This window comes from Colletotrichum abscissum, assembly GCF_030869225.1.
Source record: "Colletotrichum abscissum strain IMI 504890 chromosome Unknown Scaffold_40.1, whole genome shotgun sequence".
Lineage (NCBI taxonomy): Eukaryota > Fungi > Ascomycota > Sordariomycetes > Glomerellales > Glomerellaceae > Colletotrichum > Colletotrichum abscissum.
The window spans coordinates 251,932-276,354 of record NW_026850321.1 but is presented as its reverse complement, the minus strand read 5'-3'; the positions used below and the strand labels follow the sequence as shown (position 1 = coordinate 276,354).

Here is a 24,423-nt window from a genome sequence, read left to right as displayed (position 1 = left end):
GCAATCCTCTAGTAATATAAAACGATAGAGTTAAATAGTGGAATGTCACAGTCACGTTGAGAAGATGGGTCGTTTCACCGGCATTGGAGCGTTCTTTGATTGAAGCTTGGTATCCAATGGACCAATCAGCGCTATGATTTCCCCAGGGGTTACCATCAATTCCCCCAATCCAAAGTCCTGTCCGGTGTCTATGAGATACTTACACACAGTAGTATGTAAGCTTATAGCACACGGATATTGGGGCGACTTCCAGATGCCAATATTCCTTAGCTACAGATAATTCGGATGAAAAAACAGAAGCGTCTTGGAGGCAAACTTGGAGAAAAGAACAGGGGCACGACAGGTTTGCGATTCGTTTGTCATCCAATCCACCGCTGCTCCATCCCTCCATCCCCTGCCTTAGCTCGCCGGGTCGTCTACATTATCTTAGTACACCTTTTTTGTACCGCGTGATTCGGATGATCCCCAACGAAATCTGAACATCACGCGAAGAAGGGTTTCCAGTACTTGTAGTATTACTCGCTTCAAGCCCGGGGGACCGAGGAAGAACATGCTCTGTTTGCATCTATACATGGCCATCACTTTCCGATTCTCTATTCGTTTGTCTTTTGATAGATAAGAAAACGGTACGGCATCATCTTTACACTAACGGCGACGAGCAACCGCCAGCCTCTCATTCATGCCAATCATTACCATCATCACCAGCCGACAATAAACCTCACAACACCAACACCACTCCAGGATGCTCGGCCGCACGCTTCACGAGTACATATTCATACGCGCCTGCATAGTACCGCTCCGCTACCCAATCCTCCCTTACGCAGCCCTCCTCCTCGCAAGCCTCCTTGGCGCAAACTACGCAGCCTCCTCCTCCTCCTCCTCGTCGAAATGGCTCACAACCGCCGCCGTCACAACATGCATGGCAGCCACGGAACTCATCTACGCCCTCTTCATCTGGCTCCCCTACACGAAGCGCCTCAGGGAACCCGCCTCGCACCCGAGCCCTTCCTCGCCCGCCGACCGCCTGGCCCTCTTTGAGCGGTGCATGGCCACCATCCCAGACTTTGAGCGCTACGTCCGCATGTGGTTTCTGGGTGCCGACATGGCCGACATCCACCGCGACAACGTCCGCGACTTTCTCCTCTGGGCCTTTTTTGACATGGGCGAAAAGGACGTCGGGCGGGCCAGCGCAAGGGACGGGGAGAACTACGACGTGGAGGTGGACCAGTATATAACCCGCAGTGAACGTCTGCTCGGCAGGCCCTTCAAGCCCGGTCGCGGGCCGGCCAAGTGTCTGCGCCTGACCATCGATTCCGTAGATACAAAGTACCGCACCGTCTGGTGGTACGCCATCATGGCCTTTTTGGACCACGTCACACACCTCTCCTTGTGGTTCTACGGGTTCCAGTACTACGCGCAGCCAAAGGACAAGGCCATTTTCCCACCTCGTCTCCAACAGGTCTTTGCCAGCAGGCGGTCCTCGGCCGGTAATTTGAGCTACTGGCACCGCCCCCATCGCGCAGAAGGTCTGCCGGTTGTCTTCCTCCACGGCATCGGCATCGGGTTGTGGCCCTACGTCCGCTTTCTCGCCGAGATCACCACCATGAGAATTAGGGGCCGCGGCCGGACAGGTGTCATCGCCATCGAAATCCTGCCCGTCTCCTTCCGACTAACTGACCCACCGCTGGGCAAGGAGGTCTTCCTTCGACAGTTCAAGCAGATAGTAAACCATCACGCCTGGGACAAGTTTGCCCTCGTCTCCCATTCGTACGGTTCCATCTTGTCAACCCATGCCATGCGATGCCCAGACCTGCAGGCTAGGATCCCGCGGGCCGTGCTCATTGACCCCGTGAGCATCCTCCTGCACCTGCCCGACGTCGCTTACAACTTCACACGACGTGCGCCGTCGACCGCAAACGAGTGGCAGCTGTGGTATTTTGCGAGCATGGACCCCGGAGTCGCCCACTGCCTCGGCAGATACTTCTTTTGGAGGGAGAACGCCATCTGGGCTGACGAACTGGTTGGTCGCACAGCAGGATCGGAATCGGTAGGCGTCGAGCGGCAGGAAGCGAGGCAGGTCACCGTATGCCTGTCCGGGCTGGACCTCATTGTCGACAGCCACGCCGTCGCCAGGTATTTGGCCGAGGGGGGTCAGGGCCAGCAGACGGAACACCCCGCATGGTTGCAAGGCGAGCATGGCCGGCGCGACGTTGCCGGACCAAAGGCTGCACCCATATCGGGCATGGGCTACGAGAGTCACCGTTCCGCTGGGTCAGGCATCGACATCCTTTGGTTTCCGGACAAGGACCACGCCCAGGTCTTTGATTCCCCCAGGGCTATAGCGCGAATCGTGGGTGCCATATGGGGCGATGACGAAGCAAGATAGAGATACTCGATAGATATCATGACATTGGCGGAATCCCACCGGGAAAGCCACACTTCACACGTGTCCTGCGAAGTTAATCTTTTCGAGTAGTGCCCGATGTGATGCTTCTGCTGCTGCTGCTGCTACTGCTGCTGCCACACATCGAGCATGCGGCCAGCCGCCTAGAGTTGGAGTCCGTCTCCACGACCGAGCGATGGCATATGGGTTACTTCGCCCGGTCACCTCCCCAATCCGTCAAGCCTACCGTGACCGGCTGGGAACCGCTGCGAGTAATGACCCACACGGTATCTTGATCTGACTCGTTGAGTAGTTGGTGCTCTGTCCAGGACGGAATGAATGCAAAATCACCCGAGGACAGCTCGTGCCGCTTTACATCTTGTCCTGCACCAGGACTAACTAGCAAGATGCCGATCCCGGAAGCCATGTAGAGAATGGTATCTTGGCAAGCATTAGAGATACACCGCCAAGAGAGCGACAATAAGTCGCAAACGCGTAAGAAAGAGATGGTGGGTTGGGAAGGGGGGAAAAGATTAATCCTAACCTTGCTCTCCGTGATGGCGGATAGCCGATGTCGCATGTGGGTTCAAAGTAATGACTACTCGAGTTAGTTGAAGAAGACGTGGCAGTGAACAAGACACAAGACCATGCGATGGGACAGGGTTAATGGAATCATGACAAACACGACTTGAGCCTTGTTACTCTATGACCAGCAACACAGTTCTCGGTTGCGACGCTACCTTATGGCGGGTATGTTGGCGGTCCCAGGCAGGTCGCGGCAGCTAGGAAAAGCGGCGGGAAAGGCGCTGGGTGATGCCAGAGCAGATCCCATACGAATACAGAGAAAGAGAGAGGAATAGAGGTACTCGTAGTGGCAGGGGAGACGGCATCCTAGACCAAGTTGGACTTACCGGAGGCGCAGAGCTTATCGCTTTTGCTGACAACGGCATCGGCCTCGTTGGCAGAAGCGGGATTCAGAGTTGCATTGGGAGGGCGGAGGGTGGTCGCTTTGGTGACGGATACCGACGAGGGAACGATCATGGGTATCAGGTCGTTGATGAGTGGGATCAGGGACGCCATGGTGACTGTCGGCTGTCCTGCAAGGCAGCAAGCCTGAGCAAGGGGCGCGCGCGCGAGCGAGGGAGCGGGTTTCCAATATCCCGGCGGTTCCTTGGTCTGCTGGCGTGCTCCGTTATGATCTGGCCGGTCTCGGCTGGTCCGGCTGCGGAGAGGGGGGAATAAAGGTTGAATGGCCGTAGTTGGGTGTTCCGCTTGGTGAGCAGCGAGATCTGAGTCGAGTATCCGTAGAATTGTAGGATATTGGGTGAGGGCGAAGACAACCTTCCCACTGGCGGGCGGAAGCTATTACCAAGTAGGAAGGAGACGTCGGACGGATCACTAGGTGAGGTGGGAACTAGGGGAAGCTCCGGCAGTGGATCGAGCAAGTATGAACGGCGCAAGGTCTGGATATTTCCGTATGGCACGGTGAAAAGGTAGTATCAACAACGTTCTGGGGATATGGTATAGACGTATAGGTTGATGTGGATACCCATCTATTCTGCCGTGGTCGTATGTTGTGGTTCGTTGAAATTAAGTTGAATCTTGTTTCGCGAAAATTGTAACCTCCGTATTGGTTAAAAAGTGCGGTATGCCGAAGCGAGATCCAGCGATGGAACCGAAAGTCTGTTGAATTCGTGGTAACAGGCAGCTGTGGTTGTTGTTGGTGGTAAATCAAGGATTAATGCCTCCCGAGTCCTCAGGTTGATGGCGGTGGCGGCGGGGGTGTCATAGGGAGATTCCTGTCCCTGCAATGAGCGAGAAATGGAAGAAGAGGAAGGAGGGGACGAGGAACCACCTACCTACCTAATTGGGTAGGGGAACTAGTAGACCTGTTTAGGAGACTATGTTTTCTAATTACATATATCTATAAGATAGGCACCATCCTTAGGTAGAAACACAAAGAAAGAGGGAAAGAGATCATTTGGAAGACGTGCAATTGAATGAAGCCTGGAATGCTCCGTACCCGAGTTCTGTTCCCATAGACACTGCCTTCAACTAGAGTTACGACACAGCCAATGAAAGCACATTGCTGGCTTGCCGCAAAGGTTCCTGTCCGACAAGCCTTGGCTGGGACTTTTTGAAGCCATGTGGATTCAATCGAGACCAGATAGGCCATTTGCTATAGGTCAGAATCCTCAGGCCCTTTTGCGGCGAGATGTATGGATAATGTGAGAGCAAGTTGGAGAGAGCATGGCACGTTCTTGGCTTGACCAATGTGATGCATTGGCCGTTGAACAAGCGCAAAAGATACGCGCAAGAACTGGGGGGTTCTTTGCTCCATACCTAGTAATCATCTGGTGCAGTCTTTGGGCATATCAATTTCCCCTACCTTACCTAGGCAAAGGTGGGTTGAAGCCAATTTGAAGGCTAGGCTCGTGAATGGTCGGAATAAACAGCGACGATCTCCTGCAATGCGCCGGACAGCCGAAGGGATGAGTGTAGCCGTAAATAGTAGTTAGTTGGCGCAGGTATCAAGGTAAGGTAGTTGAGTGAGAGGAATCTGTTCACAGATACACCCAAGCACGACAGATACTCCTGACCAGCCTCGCTTCGGGCCCAAAGTCAAGGTGCTTATCTTGGCCCGACATCAAGGCGGGTGCTTTGCGATCGTAGGTAAGCTGGAATTGTCAGTCGGGTGGCTGGTTGGGTAGAAACCTAGGCGATGGCGTTATTGATCCGAGCTCTTACGGTACCTTGTGGATGGAAGCCTGAACTGGACGGGACGGGAGGTGACGGGAGGTCTCTTATCTTGTCTCTCTCGTCACCCGATAAGCGACAGACCCTAAGGTCACTGACCTCATCCCGAGTAGCTACGTACCTTGCCTTAGTCAGCAAACAGCTCCTTCGTCCCCGCAATCCGCTTCCATTCCGGTTCCGGTTCTCGGTACCTGAGGTGCCTGACCCTTGACGGTGCACCACAGCCCACAGCCCACTGCACTTCACCTTTCCAACGCACAAGGATCAAGACGCGACTCGATGGTCATGCCTGGGTCTTGGCTCCCCTTTGCGGCACAGCATGCTGGGCTACCTACAGCTGCACTGCTGCAGTAATCCTCACACGGTCATCGAAATATCCCTACCTTACCTCACTCGGGCTGCGAGCACCTCATGAGACGAGATGCAAGAGCAGAGCAAGCTTGCCTGCGCTAGCTAGCTGGTCGAGATGCTGCAGCAACACGCATTGCTTCCACATGCACCACCGGCGTGGCAGGCACAGTAATATCCGCATCTATTCTTGGACTTCCACCTCCACGGTCGACCACAACGGCACTAATGGATAGGCATCCTACCTGGAGAATCACCTTACCAGCACCTTACACACATCAACGTCGTTGGCTACGGACGAACCCCCTTCCTCTTCCGGGCACAACATTCCATTCATCCCTCAAGTTTCCCCCCGTCCAGGTTCCAGTCACCGGTTGGCGCTGCATTAGTCCTGTGGCCCGGAGACGGCGATGGCGGCATACCTTGCTTGAACCAAGGCCCTTTTGTCTGTTTCGGTCCTATATCCGTCTGCACCACCGACCCTGACCTGGAACCTGAACCTGGTCCCGACCAACCTTACCGCAACGTCCTCTTGAGTCCTCGACATCCATCATCTGTCTCGGCACATCCAGCCGCATGTTGTCGCATACGCCTGCGGAATCTAGATCCATCTATCCATCCTCTCCGGCACGCGACTGCTCATGGTTGGCCGTTCCAAGCATCTAAACCGCTAGCCAGCTCTATTGGCACTACCAAGTAACCATCCCTACACCCACCACGCCAAACTCTCTGCCCCGCCTCGGCTGTCGTTGCCGCTGCTACATACTACCGCTACTGCTGTCGACCGTGCTGTCATCGCTGCTTTCCATCATCCCCGGCTTGAGCCTGGGGTGGATTAGCTATGCGCCGTAACCGGGGGTCGCAAAGAGGAACTTCTGGCCCGTCCGCGACCGCAACCAAAAAGTTCGTGCTATTGTTGCATACACGCACGCACCCGACACACCCTCACCCCGGCTGGTCGGAGACGTGGAGACTAAACCTGGAGTCATGACCCCAACATTGCGAGCACTGACGACTCCTATATGCACCACCCTTGGGCAACCCGAACCTCCGTGATACCTTAGACTTACCGCTGGAGTCGTTGAGACATCGACACATTTTGACACATGCTGCAAGCAGCGCCAATATCACATCACCCCGAAGCGTTCTCGTCCGCAACATTGCTTTCTAGCCCGAACAATAACCCCCGCCGCTGCATACTCTCATTGCAGCCACTCGCCAAACCTTCGTGACAGAGTATTGGATCGCCCAACAAGCCACAAGAACAGTTCGCCCCCCTTTTACACTCTGGAGCCCTCGAAACGCTGTTCAACGTTGCAATTCTTTTCTCTGAAGAGGCATGGATACGAATTGCGAAATGGCTACGAGTCCTCCCTCGCCCTCAACCTCCGCCGCGGATTCGGATGCGCCAACTCACGACACCATGTCAACCGCCAGCGGTAGCAATTACGGTGGCATCGACCCCGAAGTTGAGGAAAACCTCTACATTTTACCCTACGTATCTGAAGAAGGACTTCGCAGCGATGCCACAGATCACCGGAAAACAATTGGAAGCTCAAGGGAAGACTACTATCCCCTTCCTTCTGACTTCAACATTGCGGCCTCAGGTAGTATGCCAACGATCCTTGTTTAATCTCTGATATATCCGACTGACCCGTCTTTGCTGTGCTAGCTTTGCCTTCCCTGCCTTCAGACAACAGTTGCCGCCTACTCGCGCTTCCTTCCGAACTCATCGATGCGATCCTCGCCTATTTGCCTCCCTGCGACCTGGCAATCGTAGCGGAGACCTGCCGAACCCTCCACGCCCACGCTGCGTCCGATATTCACTGGTATCAAAGGGTACAAGCCAATGTGCCTGGAGAGAAGGTCACAACTCCCTATCCATGCCGCACATACCGCGAACTTTACGCCGCACACGACCCAAGATGGTTTCTGCCAAAGTACAAGATCTGGTTCTGCGACCGCGATCTCATGGGCAAGATGATGATCATCAGATATGACCAGCGGAGGGGTTGCATTGAAGGATATCAGTTGTTGGCTGTCAGCAACCGTACTACATATCAGCACTGGCCCGCCGACCACAGTGTGATTATACACGCCTTCGAACCTCAGGTCAAACTTCATCTGGACAAGCCGGTACTCCAATTCCATGCTCGCCGCCCAGCCGAAGACGAGGGATTGTTGGGCAGTTTGGGTCAACGATTTCTGCCAGAGGTACCGATGTCAATTCATGACCCAATGGATGCTATGTTTTGCAACTTTATGATGGCTCGCCCTCTTGACGCCTCAATTGCTACGTCAAGAATGGATGGCGTGTTTCCTTATGGGAATGTCTGGCCTCCACCGGCCATTCCTGCCCGCCACAGGGTGTCGGGTGTGATTTCTGGTTTGGATGGTGATGACCTTGCCCCTGGCGACCAACCGACGAGAAGAGCTGAAGCCTCGGACCAGGCTTTCCGGATTCGGCAGTGGATGGAAATGGCCGGGTCTCCAACACCGGGTCTTTTCCTCGGGCCTGGGCCTGTGGGTATCATTCAAGCTATCCAAGCCAACATGGGTATGGGTACTCCTGGCGTTACCGGCGTACGCATTGGCGAAGAAGTGATTACATATTCAACCCTCGATCCTGTTGTCTACACCCCAACGGAGCTCAAACCATGGCGAGGTATCTGGGTTGGAGATTACAGCGGGCACGGGTGCGAATTCTTGTTGATCAACCAGCCCGATGACGAAGAAGTGTCGGATGAGGAACTTGGTCTTGTCCGTGGCTCTGACGAATCAGAGTTAGAGTGGACGAAGCGTCGTACCGACGCGAGAGTATACCGGGGCCGTCTTGAAGCAATCAAACTCACTGGCGACCCGAATGTTCCGCGAGGGGAGTATACTTTCGTCGCGGACGATTTGGGCGAGGCTGGCTTCGTTGGAATTGCCCAAGAACCACCGTTTCAGGGCACACGAGTCGTCAGGAGTAAAGGACATGTCGCTGGAACGGGCTTTTTAGATGGTATTTTACCTTTTCCAAAGACGATTTTGGACGTATGCTAACCATTTTCCTCCAGACAAGTATATCGAGTCTCAGCTTATGCTCGTCTCCCACGACCGACTTGCTCAGTACTGGGTCGGATTTGGACATATCAGCTTCTTTGAGCGAGTTAACATTGACGAGTTTGTGAGTCCCTGATCTGGCAGGTTGAGATCATGCTAGGCTTCAATTGTTGGCAAGAGGACAGGCTTCCTCGGTGCCATTTAGGGTGGTTATCTGACCAGCTCGAATTCATCTTTTTGAGGACAAGGATTTTACCAAAGACATTGTAATGTGGATATGTACTTTCGATGAGTTTACGGCTGAGGATCGATTGGGTTACCCATGCAGCTAGCAATACCATTGTCATAGACAGAACTCCCTGAGAATTACATGTTGACGACGTTGATGAAACATGCTGTTATGTTCCCCTTCAGACCTAACAAAGTGAATGTGTACTAACTAACTTTCCTGTATCATGTAAGAGGCTGTCTGGTCTGACTCCATCGTTCTTTATCAAGCCATCAGCTACGCTACACACATGTCAACTTGTAACTTTGATGTCCTTCCTACGCTTTCTCGCTCGGTTTCTCGAAAGAAATTACAGAATATCGGAAGGTTCCATTAGCATACCCACGCCTCATGGCGCGGAAGGACTGCAAGAATGCAATGCCGTCCCGGCCCTGACTAAAGGCAAAGGCCCACAGAGAAGGGTTTTGGACCAGAGTCCATGTGATGTCCCTCAACAAGTGTTACTCGCGGTCACTCCTCATGGTTTGATATTGCATGACAACTCACCAAGTTCTGCTCACTTCCTTGCTGATATCCTTTGGGCCCGCGAGCAAGGAAAGCCCAGCGCCCTTTGCAAAATCGACGTAGCCCTGCTGGGTGCAAAGCGGCGGGAGAAGCATGCCGTCTGATGGCGAAGCCAGTCAACATTCAGTTCCTTGCCATGCGAGAGGCTAACATACCTTCAATCGGCTTGAGATCGTTCGCAAACTCCGTCTCAGTAACATTCTCCGCCTTGAACCAATCCGCCAGGGCCAGCTTCCCACCGGGCTTGAGAACCTTGAACGCATTCTCAAAGAAGAGCGCCTTGTTGGGGAAATGGCTCAGCGCCTCGCTGATCCACACGGCGTCGAACGAAGCGCTCTGCCCAGCGAAGAAGTCGCCCATCTTTTCGGCGTCGAGCTCGATGAAGCGGATCCTGCCGCGGCCGAGCGGAACGAAGCCATCGGCGTCGGCTTCGATTTCTTTTGCCTTGTCAGATGTCTCTGGCGCCTGCTTTTCCGCCTCGGCCTTTGTGAGCCTGTTGGCGATCTCGACCTGCTTGGTGGAGATGGTGATGCCCGTCACGGAACAGCCGAGTGTGGAGGCGAGGTAGCGGGAGGTGCCGCCGATGCCGCAGCCGACGTCGAGGACGTTGCTGTTCTCGCCGACGCCGGAGAGCTGGAGGAGGAGCTGGATGAGCTTTACCTGGGCCTGTTCCTTTGTTTCGGAGCCGTCTTCCCAGTAGCCGTGGTGGATGTGTTCACCCCTGAAGACAGTGCACGTCAGCTTAGACGAAGATGGCCACGCTGTATGGAACTTGATGGAGGGGAATGAGGGCACAGACTAGATGCAGTCTATCAAGAGTGTGAAAGGGCGCTGTGCCTCAATTGCACGTCACAGAGCGCGCGCGCACGGTGGATGAGAGAGAGGACCAGTGGTAGCTTACCAGAGACTCAGATAGTAGTCACTCGCGAGGTCATAATGAAGCTTGATTCTGTCCTTGAGAGCCTGCATAGTCGAGTGAGCCAGACCCATGGGGGTGTCATATTGCTTGCTGAGCTCCGTGTTGGAGGTGTCCACTGCAGCGGCCATATTGTCGTCGATGCAGGACTAATAAGATCTAAAGCGAGCAAAGAAATGAAGTCAATCACGATATGATTGAGGACTGGTGTAACTTTGGTTGGTTCTCAAATGAGATAGATTGGCATTCAGAATTGACCAGAAATGGACAGCTGTGTTGGTGGCTTTGGGAGCTTGGTATCAGATGGGGAAAGCTTCTAAGCCAGTAGGAGCATTAAGGTATTAGGAACAGAGGAACAGGCCACACATTCTTCTCCGAGACAAGATGGTTGGGAAACCCCGCGCGCGGCTACTAAGGTATGGGAAGTATTAAGGTAGGGTGCTCGTATTCGGAGGCCGAGGCAGGAAACAGTAAGCACCTCTAACGACTTTAGTTACTTTGCGGCAGACACTGTTGAGCCGCCGGCGCAGGAGTTGCACCGCACCAGCACCGTTACTGTGACTCTGTGAGAGACGTCATGTTTTCGTTGGGTGAAACGTGAAAGCCAAACCGTCCACTTGCATAAATATCGAACCTTGCGGTTCCTGTTGCCTTATGTAATGGTTGTTGGTTTGTTGGTTGAATTGACTCAGGCCACAGACATCAGCCACATATCGTTCTCCCTGAATCACGTGACCTAGAGCCACACATTCCAAAAATAGAGAGACCGGCTCTTGCCCAGCCACCACGACCGCGACCACTGCCACGACAACAGCGGCACATGTCGCAGTGTGGCAGTGCCAATGCTCAGCATCAGTGCCGGGTCCCGGGGTGGGGCCGTGTGGACCCCTTTTCATCTGCCAGCAGCAGCAGCAACAGCCAGGCACAGCAAGGCCTGTCAGAGTTGGTTCAGATCCCAGGCCGTCCAAGGCGCATCCCCCAGCCAAGCCTGTCTGTCTGTGCTTGAGGAAATACTGGAGTTCAGACGAGAGGCCGACCACAAGAAAGACCACCCACCTGTGAGCTGAAGAACCTGGCAAGCCTGGGAAAGAGACAAGAAAAAAAGGAGAAACAGGGGGAATGCGGCCCAGCCTCAGCCCAGCCCACCACCTCCACGTAAGCCCTGCAACTTACCAGCTTGTTTACGTATCTGTCGTAATACACAGGCATTTCCTATGATCGGATTGCCAAGTACCAATTCTCTGTGATTATTCATAAAGAAAACTCTCGCTTCCTACAGGATACACTTTTGGCCCTCTCTTTCTTGTGTTTACTCACTCGCTGTCACCAAAACCACCACACCCAGTCTGTCGCTATTGATACAAAACCCAAACAACCACAACTTCACCATGGCCCCCGTCCCTCCAACAACGGCCAGGCAGAGCCTCGCTCGCGCCGGTGCCATCGCAAACCAAGTCTGGAAGAGAGCCGCCGTCGTTGTCCTCCCCGAAGTCGCCCGCGCAACAACCAAGCACGCCCTCGCCCGCCGTGATCTCACCGTCAACCACACTCAGGCCGTTACCCTGGGCGTCATCGGCGCCTACGCCGTCATCATCGCCATCCTCTGGAACGTCCCCTTCTTGCGCCAGGTCCTCTGGCCCTTCAAGATGCTCGTCATCGCCTTTCACGAATTCGGTCACGCCATCACCGCTTGCTGTACCGGCGGCAAGGTCCTCTCCATCACCCTCGACCCCAACGAGGGCGGCGCCACGCTCATGAAGGGCGGCAAGCAGGCCATCACCCTCCCCGCGGGCTATCTCGGTTCATCGCTCATCGGCGGGCTGCTCATCTTTTGCGGCTTCAACATCAACGCGTCCAAAGTTGCCTCCATGGTTCTTGGCGTATGCTTCTTGTTGACTCTTTGGTGGGGAAAGCGGGACTGGCTTACGGTTCTCACGGTTCTTCTCGCTGTCGGTCTGCTGGTCGCGGCTTGGTTCATCTCTCACGCTCAAGCTCTCAGATTCGTCGTGGTAAGTCAAAGCCTGCCATTCCATCTTTTTTATGCGTAACTAGAGATGAGTGAGATTCTAACACACCAATAGCTCTTCATTGGAGTCATGAGTTCACTCTACTCCGTATGGGATATCTGCGACGATCTCATCATGCGCAAGGTCAACAGCTCCGATGCAAGCGTCTTTGCTCAACGCTACGGCGGATCTTCTCGCTGCTGGGGTCTCATCTGGTCATTCATTAGCGTCGCATTCATGGCCGTCGCCATTGTCGCAGGTCTTGCCGCTTTCCCTCAATCCTTTTCCGAGCAGGAGAGTGACTCCAAGAACTTCTTGCCCACGAGATGAGAAATCCCATTGGGAGTATGGCAATACTTTTTCGAGCTTTCTCATTTTTTGGAGGCCAGGATCGCATGGTTTCCGAAGGCTCATGCTGAGGCGTCCCTCTGCTACGAATTACGACTGTAACGAACGATATCCACTAGACGCGCGACGCGTTATACCGACGAAGCTGATTGTTTTTTTCTTTCCTTCGACGATCTGTCGGCGACTCCGATTGCGCCCCGCGGGATGCGTCGTGGGCAGACGTAATGGCATTCGCCCACATCCCGGTTTTTAGGTGGATACGTGACGACGATTTCTATTGAGAACCGACCGTTCTTGGCGGCTTACATAGCATTGGCAACGACAACTCTTCGAGCAGGGCTATCAGTCATATGTGGTGATGCCTTTTCACGACGACGATTCAAGGCGTACTGGCGTTTCGACCGGTGGGAGATAGTGATGATACGGAACTTCACATTGTGCTGTTCCACGGCAGGTCGATTCTCAGGATGGCGTCAGCAGCGGCAGCACAGACTGGAAACATGTCTATAAATGCCGACGCACGTCTTCCATGTAGCAATGTAATGTGTTGTACAACAAGACCTTATTCGATAGTCGATGAAGCACATTGGTAATTAATGCGTGCCTTCCTGTCCCATGTAATATTGGACTTGCATTCAGTGCTAGCTTCATTGCAAGTGACGCCCACGGCAGTTTTCCGGCAACACCAACTCCTCAATCTCACCACCATTTGCCTCTTTGCCCTCTATACACAACCGTATCTAGCAGCTCTGCCACTTAAGAGCCAGTGATTCCGTGACCGGAGAAGTTGCACCATCCTTGCGTTCTTTACCAAAGATAACCAACCCCCCGCCTTGGGAGATGATGCGGAAAGTCACATTCAGTATCCCGACGTAGCCATCGCCACCAGTACAAGGAGACACCGAGTTCACACGCTGAGCCACCTCCACGTTCCGGAAAACAGCCGTGGAGCCAGACGCCGTGCTCGTAGACTTGGTGACCTTTTCCCCACAAGTCAGCATCCTTTCCTCTGCCCAACACCCAATAAGCATGGACAATAAACTCACAGTATCGGAGGCCGTCTCAGACCAATACGCCGTCGTGTAGAAATCGACTTTGGTGTTGGAGCTCAGGTAAAGACCCCCACTGAGCATAACATCCTGTAGGAGCAGAGACTTGCCTGGCTCGCCTTCGTCGATGAGCAGGTGCACCTGACAGCTCGTCATCTGGCCGGCAGCTAGAGTCTCGCTGAAGTCGGGGAGGGTGATGGTCAGATCGTCCAGGCCGCCGGACCAAGTCAATCTGTCGGTCTGGGGACAAGCTGGTCCGCTGTGGGTGACGCTTTTGATGCGTAGAGCGGCTGCGGAGCCGATCAAGGCTATCAGAAGCGCGGCGGATGGAAGCATGTTGGCTTTTATGAATTGCCAAGCTTACGGAATATGAGTTTATTAAGGAACACCCGTGAGGATATTTGTTTCGCTGCGACCAACTTCGTCAGATGGCATACATCTTGCGAAGGGCCCCTTTTATAGACTGTCCTAAAACCGTATCATGCATCGGTCATCCAGAAGAGACTTGCCAAATACAACATAGCTAGTTTAAATCTCAATCAAGGTAGCGGTCAGAAGCCCAGAGAGATCCAAGGTCGCTTTATATTGTGGCGATGTGTCCGGCGGCGCCGGGTAATTAGGTACATACTTAGCAAACGAGCATATACGTGACACTTCAGGCTATTTGCAAAAGTCTGGGACCGTAGCCACTAAATGGAAGAGAACAGACTTGAGCAGCAGCCACAGCGTCGTATCAATATAGATGTTCGAACCGACTGAGGTCTAGAGCGCCAATCTCTGTCACCATTTATTACTATACCGTACATCTCTCGGAGGCAACTTCCAAGGCATTCCGTCGCCGGCACTACACTCATCAGCTTCGATGGAAGCAGCTTGCCATGGATTCAACCCACTCAGCTCCTTCCCCCTTTTCCTGACGGTGATAAGCGTATCTTCCACACATGACGCTGCATCTTTCATCCGACTACGCGAGAAGGGCATATACCCCTCTTCAACTCCATTCCCGTCACCAGCAAGCAGGCGCCCGTCTAGGACGGCGGGTCAGGTCAAACTTGGCTAGATGGTGGAATGGTTAAAAGGTCAACAATCAATTATCGCCACATAGCCTACCTCGACAGGCTCCAATCCCAACATGAGCACTATAACAATCGCCAGGAGAATAGCCATACCGGTGGTGAACTCTTTCTACTTGAACATTTTATCACATGCTATTGATACTGATCTGTTGAAGCCAACGCCAGGACGAAGTTTGGAATTGGCACAGGAATTATATCAGTCGTCGTCCGAGTCGTCTGTCGGATCAATGATACGTATAGAGGCCGAAAGACCGCTTCAGTGCCGTTCTTACCTCACTTGATTAGGTAACTACTTGATCCTTGACCGCCAACGGTACCCCGTAGCCGTGAGACGCTTTAGTAAGGTACACAGGGCCGACCTCCGGCATATCCGTCCCTTGCCGTGGCGGCCCCACCGACCGGCCCTGTCCTCCGACCTCTCCCCGCCCTAAACCAGTGCAACCTTTTGTGTTGCTGCTTTTCTAATTCGCTTACGTGATTTCAAAGACATTGATTAACGCTCCGTTCCTCAACCTACTTAATACTGACGCCGTGTTCGCCGAATTATGAAACCCCATACTTCAGCCATCCCGTGAAAGGTGGCACAAAGTCATCAGGTGTTGAGAAACTTCAAGTCCGCACACCCTGTCTATACTCAACAAAGCCTTTCGTACATTGGCAGCATTAAAGTCCTCATACTTCCTTGCCAACGGATTTGGCTGTAGTTCTTCCTGCTCTGCTGTTTAAGACCTAGGTAGCCCAGTAAAGTCAAAGATTGCCACAACATACTGAATTGCAGACATAACATATTCAAAGGCTACAACACTGATTGGCCAGATGTCAAAGAACAGAAAATTTTTCAGCATGTCAGCAAGTGGCTGAGAAGAAAGGGTTTCCACCGAAGCACCGAGGTCCAGACCGAAATCAGGTAGATATCGCTTTCGTCGGCGATATCAATACAACAAACGTGGTCTGCCATGGCCATATGAACAGGAATTCCAAGAAAACAATAGTCTGACTGATCCAGTGCCTGTTATGATGATGAGAACCCTACAAAGATAGTCTTACAACTTGGAATCAAACAATGTTTCTTCATCTGGCCCTATCACTGTATCCATCTATCATGTATCCATCTATCATTTATGAGCTCCATCACATATTCACTCTATCCTCCAGTTGAAGTACCCTTGTAACGTGCGTGAGTCCCGCCTCCCCCGCCCCTCCCCTGTCAAAAAGATCGTAACAACGTGGTGGATAACCTATCAGTACACCAGGTCTAGCAGAACGCCCGTGCAGGGCTGCCTAGGAACCTGAGGAACCTGGGGAACCTGGGGAACCGTTGAGAGAACGGAACTAAGTATCTCGAGTGCCTCAATATCTTCGGTCTTAGAACGCCACGAGGACAGCTTTTGACTCTCAAGTAAGTTCATTTGAGACCTGGAGGCCTCGCCCCCTCCACGAGTCTCCAACCACCCACGGTCGGAGAAACGGAAGGGCAGCGGTTCGTCCCACGATCCAGCTTGTCAAACTCACATTTGCATGACGTGCTTTAATCGGCAAGTTCCAAGTTCCTGTAGTATAGCACTAGCACCGGTATTAGTACTATGTACCTTGGACCCATCACGCGGGGCCAGACGAGCTGTCAAACATCAAGTTTGCCCGATCTCGCAGACAATCACAGATCCGGTGCCCCAAACGCAAATATACCCCTTGCTACCCTGTTCCCTTTCGACTAAATCTTGGCACCAATATCCCCTCATCCAGTCGACCTCCTTACCCCAGGTTTTCCCCAAGTTTTCCCCCGACCTCCCCAAGTCTCGGGGCAAAGGATGTAAAGGCCAAGGGTATTGGCAGACTCCGCCCCCTTCTTGGGGACCAGAGCCAAGGCGGCACCAGAAGCGGGAAGAGGGGAAATTATCCTTCGGATAGAGGCAGATTTGGAAGCAATGTTGGGGTCTTGAGTGTCATCCGGCTTTTTGAAGAGACAACTTGTAAGTGATTACTCATGAAGACGCAGGCTCATCAAATTCGTGACTTAACTCCCATTGAGCACTGATCATAGCACCATTCTTCGGTCAGCTTCATGTTTCTGACAACTCAATCAAAACTGTATTCGCATGTCACGTTTGCAAAGATATGGAATCACAGTGAATGATCTTGACGTAGATGTGCCTCTATTTTGTTGCCCAGCTCTAAGGGGACCTCGAATAAGCCGTATCTATCCCCTTGAAAGCTCCCATTCTTTCTCTATAGCATATGCTTCATCCGCGTATGTACTGCATTATACAGACAAGAACACCAATTTACTGTGCTAAAAACATTGCCTTGAAATCAACAGACTCATGACCCCTCAAACCGTGTAGCGGAAGAAGGTGGCGTTGTCACCCTTGTGACGCTCGGCTGCCTTCTCCTCAGCAGTGTATTGGGATGGATCCTTGTACTCGCGGTCTCGGCGGGCATTCTCGCGACGGAGGTAGATCGTCATGAAGGTGGAGAGAAGCATCGACATGGTCAACGTCGACAGGAGTGTGCCGTGGCCGGGGTAGTAGTGAGGCTTGTCCTTGGCCTGGTACAGGAAGCCAGCAATAGCACCACCAAGGTTACCGAAGCCTATGTCCTGTTAGTAATCTTCACTTTGTTGACAAAGGTGAGTAGCAATTGAGACTGACCGACGTGCATGGCAATACCAACACCTCTCTTCACAGAGCCTCCGATGTTGTTGCCGTTCCAAGCGACACCCTGGGGAACGTTGGGGTAGATACCGGAGGCAGCGAAGAAGCAGCCAGCATACTTCACTCCGTTGCTCTGGGAGGAAAGCAGCATAATGAAGCCGGTCATTCTGTGACAACAGTGTTAGTTTGCAGTATTTTGTTGCGACGTGAGACGATACACATACGCGATGAGGCAGAAGAAGATCATGTAAATGCCACGCTGCTTGTGGCGATCGGCCAACCAACCACCACTGATACAGCACACGCAGGCCACGATATACGGGGGAACGGTCATCAGCTGGGCCGTCTCGTTGGTGTAGCCGAGGCCACTGACGATGGTGGGGAGGAAGAGAGAGTAGGAGTAGAGGGGGGTGTAAATTCCGATGGTGATGAGCTAGAGATATTTGTCAGTACGTCTGCGCGTGTGAAACAGAATTGTCCGGGTACTGCAACTGACCATGTGAACCCAGATCTTCCAGTCCTTCATGGCATCCTTGAAGTAAACCATGCTGAACTCATCAGCAAGAGCGGAGCGGTCCTGCTCAAGACGGCGAGTAACCTCCTCCTTCTCGGCGACAGTGAGGAACTTGGCAGTGGCAGGATAGTCGTTCATGACGAAGAAGGCGGCGATGGCTGTTCAGACAGGAATTCATTAGTATCGAGCTACTGGTTTTACATGAAGCCATGGGAATCGCAACTTACCAACAGCGAGAGTGAGGATGCCCTCAAGGATGAAAATCCAGGCCCAGCCGGGTCTGCCTCCAATGCCCCTCATCTCAACAATGCCTCTGGCGAGAAGACCGCCGAAGGCGCCAGCCGCTGTAGCGGCAGAGAAAAAGATGGCCATGCGAAGACCGCACTCGTGACGTCGGTACCACATGGTAATGCTGGAAATAGAGAGGTTAGATGCCCGGGCAAACCAGTTCGCCTGAGGAGGGTAATACTCACTAGTAGGTAATACCGGGGAAAAGACCACCTTCAGCAAGACCAAGAGCCATGCGAGCAGCCAAGAGCCCGGCATAGTTGTGGACGAGACCCATAAGGGTACAGCAAATACCCCAGGCGACCATAATGCAGGGAATCCAGATAGAAGGGCGGAAGCGCTTCATGGCCAAGTTGGAGGGAATCTCGGCAGCGACATACCAAGGGAAGAAGACTGAGAGGGCGACGTTGTAGTCGAGGCCCTGCATTCCCAGGTCCTTCTCGAGGCCAGCGAGACGAGCATTGCCAATGTTGGTGCGGTCTAGGAAGGACAGCAGGTACAGCAGGGCAAGGAAAGGAATCAAGGTCCAGTCGATCTTGCGCAACAATCTCTTGGTAGCAGCCTGGTCGAAGCCAGCCCTATCGGGGTCGCTGGCGTACTCAACCTCGATTGAGGGGTCGACAGCGGCACCGTTCTTGATATCCTTCTCGGAGGTCGACATGTTGGCGGTTGGCGTTGAAGTCGGAGAAGGGGGAGCAGTCGGAAGAGCGAAAGCCAATGGGACGGATGAGACTCCGGTCAAAGAGTGACTTATAAAGACAATTCCCTGGGAACTACCTTGCAGTATTCAGAGGAATGAGGCGAGATGGCTCGGATTAGTGGTATTGAGCGAGGTCCTGGGCAGCTGACGGCCGAAAAGTTGATGAATGTCTCGGATGAGAGTGAGATCTATGGGTGAGACTCTCAGTGAGACCTTTGTCGGAAGCTGATTCCGGTAGAGATGCAACCTCGGAGGAAACGAGAATAGAGCAGGAGCCGTGTAACTCAAAGTAAGCAGCCAAATATGCAAATCGCACGTGGCGTTGGCGGGAGGGAGAAGCTATCTGAGGCTGAAGCTCAAGATGGTTCCACGGTGTTTGTGCTGTGAGACTGTAGGTTCGTCACGGCAACTTTGCTCATCACACCAAACGGAGTGAGATGGCGAGAAGGATCAGTTTCGGAGACGGGAGCTGGGTTCAGGGCAAGAGCAACCAGTCGCAGGTGCAGGTGCAGTGCTTCTCTCTTAGTGCGAGGGGCAGCAAGTGCAAGAGCAAGAGCAAGAGAAGCAGGAGCCAAGCATAAACAAAAAGCAAGACAGCAAGAAGGAGCTGGCGAGAATCCCGGGAGCGACTCATCTCTTTAAATCAATCTCACCAACACGGGACCTTGCCCATCCCCTTCCCGTTCCATTGAGAAAAGTCAAGACTTTACCCCAATGTGCTTACCTTGGCTTAGCTGGGGAGGTACTGCAACTGGGTAATCGAATCCAAACCCCAGAGATTTAGGGTCTTGGCAACGAGCGGGTGTGATATCCATGGCGTTTCTGTGTTGTGGAAAAAGAGAGAGCGAGCAGCCCAAAGTACACGAGTACCTCAGATAGAGAAAGATACCTAGATACCTACCTTACCCTTCGCGGCAGGGGTGGTCTCGGTCTGTCAAACCCTGGTGCTGGGGTACATCAAGGTACCTGGCCTGCGCCCTCGAACGTCCACCTGCAGTCCAACGGGAGGCCGCACGACTCGAGATGGAAGTACAGGTAGGTACCGTACCTCCGAACGTATCTCTCGAGTCTCGCGCACCCATCTCCTTGGATGCAGAAGTAAAGAAAGCATCACTGCCGTCGCAGTTGCAACTCTGCCGCCTCTAAGGATCCGGATCCTGCCAGCTTGCCCCGTTTTGGATCTGTCCGCCACTGAATTCCATCTGCACTTCCATCCGACATCTTTCTCGCGTTGGTGCAGACGATGCAAACCAGACAGATGCGAAATCAAGCCGAGGCACCCCTACCTCTACTCTTACTTAGAAGCGAAGCAATCTACCTATCCAAATTTCAGATACTCACACACACTTTACGGATGAAGACACTCACTTTATCAACTTTCTCCTTTTACTCATCCTTGTTCGTCTGCCTTCTTTCATCCCACATCCCACCATCCTCCCACTCCCGGGGGAGGGACCAACCCGGGGCACTTGCCTCCTCCGCATCCAATCTCTCCCCCGCATGCCAATTTCAGTCTCCCCGCCTGTCCTCAACTTCGTGACTTTTCTTCCCCCTGCGGTTGCGTCTTTGCCAAGAAGGCTAAGCTGGGGACCCCAACCTCAGCCACCAAACATAGCTAAAGTAGCGACTCCGGGTGAGTGGATATCAGCCTTAGGTGTGTCTCTCCTCTTGCTCGTGAGTCTTTCTCTGCGGATGAGCCGTCTAGACCAAATAACACCAACGCTGCCGTGTATGTACCAAAGTGCTTTGCAGACAGTAGTGGAACCAAAGCCAATGCACATTACTCCATAGTCCGTACCCGTGCCGCCGTTGACAAATTACTACTCTGTGTTGGTAGACGCCCATCAACGAACCCCCGCCTACATTCGCCCGCGAGTGCGTACTGTGTATGTAGCACGGCTTGTGCATGCATGTCAGGGCCCATGGTCAACATCCGTACCGTTCTAGCCATGTCGCGGACGTATCAAGCAATGCTCAAATTGTGTCCATTGTCCTGGGTCATTCCGACTCCTACCTAGTCGGGGCGCATCACTGCCAGCCGGGCCGTCGTCCCCGTGCGATGTCGTTATAGATAGTCTCCCATTGAGCTTGACCTCCGAGTGGGAAATAGGAAGACGCTTCCGAACCGTCAGCGCAAGAGATTCCACAGGCCAAATTGCGGTCATAACGCAATAAAGATGCGGGCTTCCGAATACAATTCTCGTCAGCCAACGCCAGAGTGACACAGTAAGCTGCTGACGTGTTCCTGGTAGTGCTCTCCTCTCCTTATGTTACTCTAGCTCTCTTGTTGCTCGCCATATCCATTCGCTGTTCGTTCCGCTTATATGTCAGAGTACGATCAGAGGATTTTTTATGCTGAATCCCGAAGCAGAAACTGCCAATACCTACTCCCTTTGCCGTGGTACGGGCGTGGCATACGACAGCCAAGAAGACAATTGCCAAGCTGCCATGTGCCTTTCCGCAAAGACGGACAGAGTTCCCTCTCATCCTTCAAGCCACAAAGACCACGATTGAGTGACACAAGCCGTCAGGTGGGAGACAATGGACGATGTTCGTAGCTCGATGAAGGGTTACATAGTGACAAATTCTCGGATTTACTTGCAGCCACGTGTACGGGAGGGCTAAGAGAAACATTAGCGCCGGTCGAATGGAATATTCCCTTCATCGGTGGCTTCAGAAGGGAGAGATTGGGGGAGAAGTGATGGAGGGGAAGCAGAGGCTTGGAAGCAAGTGCAAGAGTGTGGTCTAGGGAGAAGGGAGGTGAGGAAAGCCACCGCCAAGGTCTAGCTACTGCAGTACTCTCGATGGTCAACAGTGATGGTGAGTGGGTGAGTGGGTGAGTTGGAGGCGCACCCATGCCTTACCGCGTACAGAGTAGGGCAGAACAGAGGAGTGTTGGTACATACTCACTGACCCAATGATAGCTCTGGCTTGTTTGCGGGAGGTTGAAGAATAAGGTACGGAGTAAGGTTAGGTAGTCCAAGTTGGAAGCTGGCAGCTGGATGAGATGGATGAGATGGATGTGGGAGGTCAAGGTTCGGGCTGACAAGGACCCCCGGGCAATCTAGCTGATATGGGAAGCAAAGCCGGAGGTTGATTGAGCTTCCGACAGCTTGGCACACGCTAGCTGCTCCGCCACGCAATTGGGTCATGACCGGGCATCCAATCAACTGACACGCGTATCTTCCCCGCTGACTCCGACGAGCAGGCACTTGTTTTGACGAGAATACGGGGTAAAGAACGGGGACTTTGGGGAAACCACGGTACTCCGTAAGAGACCGTATGCCACTATCTACGTTACGGGGCCTGCCTTCTCTTTTCCACCCTCTTCCAGCCGAACACCTTAGCAAGAGATGCAAGTGGCGGCAACGGAGCAGAGCGTTCGGCGAAGCAAGAGACGAGACAAGGGCAATGAGATAAGGCGAGGGGGGGGGGGGGGGGGCTGCGGCTGGGACTAAAGCAGCCAAAGAAGGTCGGTTGGCTGATAGGAATCTAGATTGCCGCCTCAATGCATAGTAATCTCACACAAACTAACTAACAGCACTAGCATTCCGTCCCGTCAATACGATACCTTAGAAGAAGTCTAAAGTTGGAGAAGAGGCTGGAAGGACTCCCTCGGTCCTAGTGGCCAACCTAAGTTGGTTGCGATACCTTAACTTACCAAACCTGCTCACCCGGTGGTTCGCGCTAGGCTCCAAGCAAGCAGTGAGAGAGGAGAAGGCTCACATGACTCACCTTGCTGCAAGATAGGCAAGAGTTACCTCGAGAAAGGGACCTTCCACGAGCGAGGGAACAATAGCCCAGAGTACAGAAAGAGTGAGGTGAGGTTGGCGGTAGGTGGGTGGGTGAGAAGTGGGCACGGCCTTTGGCCAATGTCAGTGCAGCTGGCACCCAAGGTACTACATACTTCGTAGTTGCTGAGGAGAGTGGAGGTTACCCCATGATTTGACAGCGTGTCCCGCCCCGCCAGATTAGGTTTAAGTTTAGGCACGTTGGGTCTCTGTGTTCCACTTATCTCTCAAGTTGTTGAATCTGGCCGCCTCCAAAAACGGGCAAAGCTCACATTTGGTGTACCTCAAGGAGCTCACGCCCAATGGGCCGGGACTGGTGGAGCCAGCGTGACAGGCGGGGCCGGGTTCATCCAGTCACCTTCCCTGAGATTACCCTTTACCCCAAGATTGGTACGGAGTAAGGTAGGGACCTTCCATCTCGACTCTCAAGTCCCTTCCTCGACTAACAGATGAAGTGTACGTACTCTCCATGAAGGCGGTCGAGGCAGGAACGTTCCGACCAACGGATGGCAGGCACCTGTACTGGTACTTGAGCACCATGTCTACCTACCTACCTTACCTTAGGTAGGACCACAACATCAGCCTAGGTCTCGCTGGCATCCTCTTCTTCCATGACAGTGACACACTCACTTTGCTTTTTTCTTTGAATGCTATTTTGTCTGAATCCTTCCAGCCGTCAACCTTCAGCTACAGTCGGCCCCCAACCTCTAATTTCCAACCGCATTGCCCTCCGCATCCGATCCCGCATCCTTCTCATCCATTTCCATCAAATATACTACACACCACACCCTTCTTCACCTTCCGGCTCGCCTAATCACCCTTGAATAGACCTCAACGGTTCCAATATATCACAAAGCCAGATATTTTCCAGATCCTAAAACCATTCCCGCCTTGCCTATCTACTCAGAGAGACCACTGCACTTGATTGGCGGGTGACACCTCTTCATCCGTCCATTCATGCACCAAAGTTTGGATGCTGTGTGTACCTAACTTCGTCTCATAGACCCCGTGGCAGAATATTGACAGGCTCAGGATCTTGCCGGCCGCCTGGTTGCTGACGAAGCTGAGATCGAGTTCCATGAATGCAACGCTGACGGATGACAAGGACTCTTCTCGTCTCCTCCTGCATCCGATGCAGCCAAGCAGAGTCGACGACGCCCACATGCATATCTGTACCCTGGTCACTTCGGGGGCTAGGGCGCGCGTCGTCTCGTCGACAGACGTGGTATTACCAAAGAGGACGACGGAATTATCTCACTCAAGCGAGGAACCTCGCCGCCGCAACTACCATGGCCCAGACTCAACACATGGAATCCTTCTTGGCGCTTCTTGGCGCCAACAAACGTTCTCCCTGCCCTGGACTTCGCCATACCTCCCTTTCCTTTCGGCCCAGCCCTGGGTTTGAATTCCCGCGCCCCTGTGAACCATTTCTGATCTCTTCCTGAATTTCTGAATGAGGAACTTGAACCATTCTGCGCGGCCCGTGTCATGGCCGTCTCTGGGAAAGCTCCAAACCTTCGAAGGAAAAGGTTCTTGTACCAATGTTCTGGTCTTTATCCAGCATGCTACGCTTCGCCAGTTTGAGAGTCTTATTGCGATGCCTACTACTGGCTACTAGCAGTCGGCTAGGCCAGTGTAGAAAGTACCGCCCGCGCACGCAACGACGAGAGCATAACCCATTCAATTTTACGAAACAACCTGTCATTAGCCTGACCGGCATGGGAATGTCGGCCAAGGGACCCTAAGTCTTGGCCCATA

At 53.1% G+C, this 24,423-nt stretch overlaps 7 protein-coding genes across 7 annotated transcripts; 3 read left to right on the top strand and 4 right to left on the bottom strand.

Annotated features, from left to right (window-relative positions):
* Positions 1-742: 742 nt before the first annotated feature.
* On the top strand, positions 743-2,386 carry CABS01_12818 (uncharacterized protein; the record flags this gene model as incomplete). The annotated part of the gene is made up of 1 exon (XM_060546170.1): positions 743-2,386. The coding sequence occupies one exon, from the start codon at positions 743-745 to the stop codon at positions 2,384-2,386; it is 1,644 nt and encodes a 547-aa protein (XP_060395559.1).
* A 738-nt stretch (positions 2,387-3,124) lies between these two features.
* Positions 3,125-3,463, bottom strand: CABS01_12817 (cupin; the record flags this gene model as incomplete). The annotated part of the gene is made up of 2 exons (XM_060546169.1): positions 3,125-3,189; positions 3,295-3,463. 2 exons carry the CDS (start codon positions 3,461-3,463, stop codon positions 3,125-3,127), a joined length of 234 nt encoding a protein of 77 aa, XP_060395558.1.
* A 3,382-nt stretch (positions 3,464-6,845) lies between these two features.
* Positions 6,846-8,669, top strand: CABS01_12816 (F-box domain-containing protein; the record flags this gene model as incomplete). The annotated part of the gene is made up of 3 exons (XM_060546168.1): positions 6,846-7,098; positions 7,161-8,492; positions 8,548-8,669. The coding sequence occupies 3 exons, from the start codon at positions 6,846-6,848 to the stop codon at positions 8,667-8,669; spliced, it is 1,707 nt and encodes a 568-aa protein (XP_060395557.1).
* Positions 8,670-9,079: 410 nt separating this feature from the next.
* CABS01_12815 (methyltransferase domain-containing protein) lies at positions 9,080-10,373 on the bottom strand (the record flags this gene model as incomplete). Its single annotated transcript, XM_060546167.1, has 4 exons — positions 9,080-9,251; positions 9,309-9,426; positions 9,482-10,047; positions 10,228-10,373. 4 exons carry the CDS (start codon positions 10,371-10,373, stop codon positions 9,080-9,082), a joined length of 1,002 nt encoding a protein of 333 aa, XP_060395556.1.
* Positions 10,374-11,630: 1,257 nt separating this feature from the next.
* On the top strand, positions 11,631-12,578 carry CABS01_12814 (uncharacterized protein; the record flags this gene model as incomplete). The annotated part of the gene is made up of 2 exons (XM_060546166.1): positions 11,631-12,251; positions 12,324-12,578. 2 exons carry the CDS (start codon positions 11,631-11,633, stop codon positions 12,576-12,578), a joined length of 876 nt encoding a protein of 291 aa, XP_060395555.1.
* Positions 12,579-13,336: 758 nt separating this feature from the next.
* On the bottom strand, positions 13,337-13,981 carry CABS01_12813 (uncharacterized protein; the record flags this gene model as incomplete). The annotated part of the gene is made up of 2 exons (XM_060546165.1): positions 13,337-13,576; positions 13,643-13,981. The coding sequence occupies 2 exons, from the start codon at positions 13,979-13,981 to the stop codon at positions 13,337-13,339; spliced, it is 579 nt and encodes a 192-aa protein (XP_060395554.1).
* A 3,069-nt stretch (positions 13,982-17,050) lies between these two features.
* On the bottom strand, positions 17,051-18,835 carry CABS01_12812 (major facilitator superfamily transporter; the record flags this gene model as incomplete). Its single annotated transcript, XM_060546164.1, has 6 exons — positions 17,051-17,310; positions 17,370-17,539; positions 17,597-17,805; positions 17,869-18,044; positions 18,114-18,298; positions 18,360-18,835. The coding sequence occupies 6 exons, from the start codon at positions 18,833-18,835 to the stop codon at positions 17,051-17,053; spliced, it is 1,476 nt and encodes a 491-aa protein (XP_060395553.1).
* Positions 18,836-24,423: the final 5,588 nt, after the last annotated feature.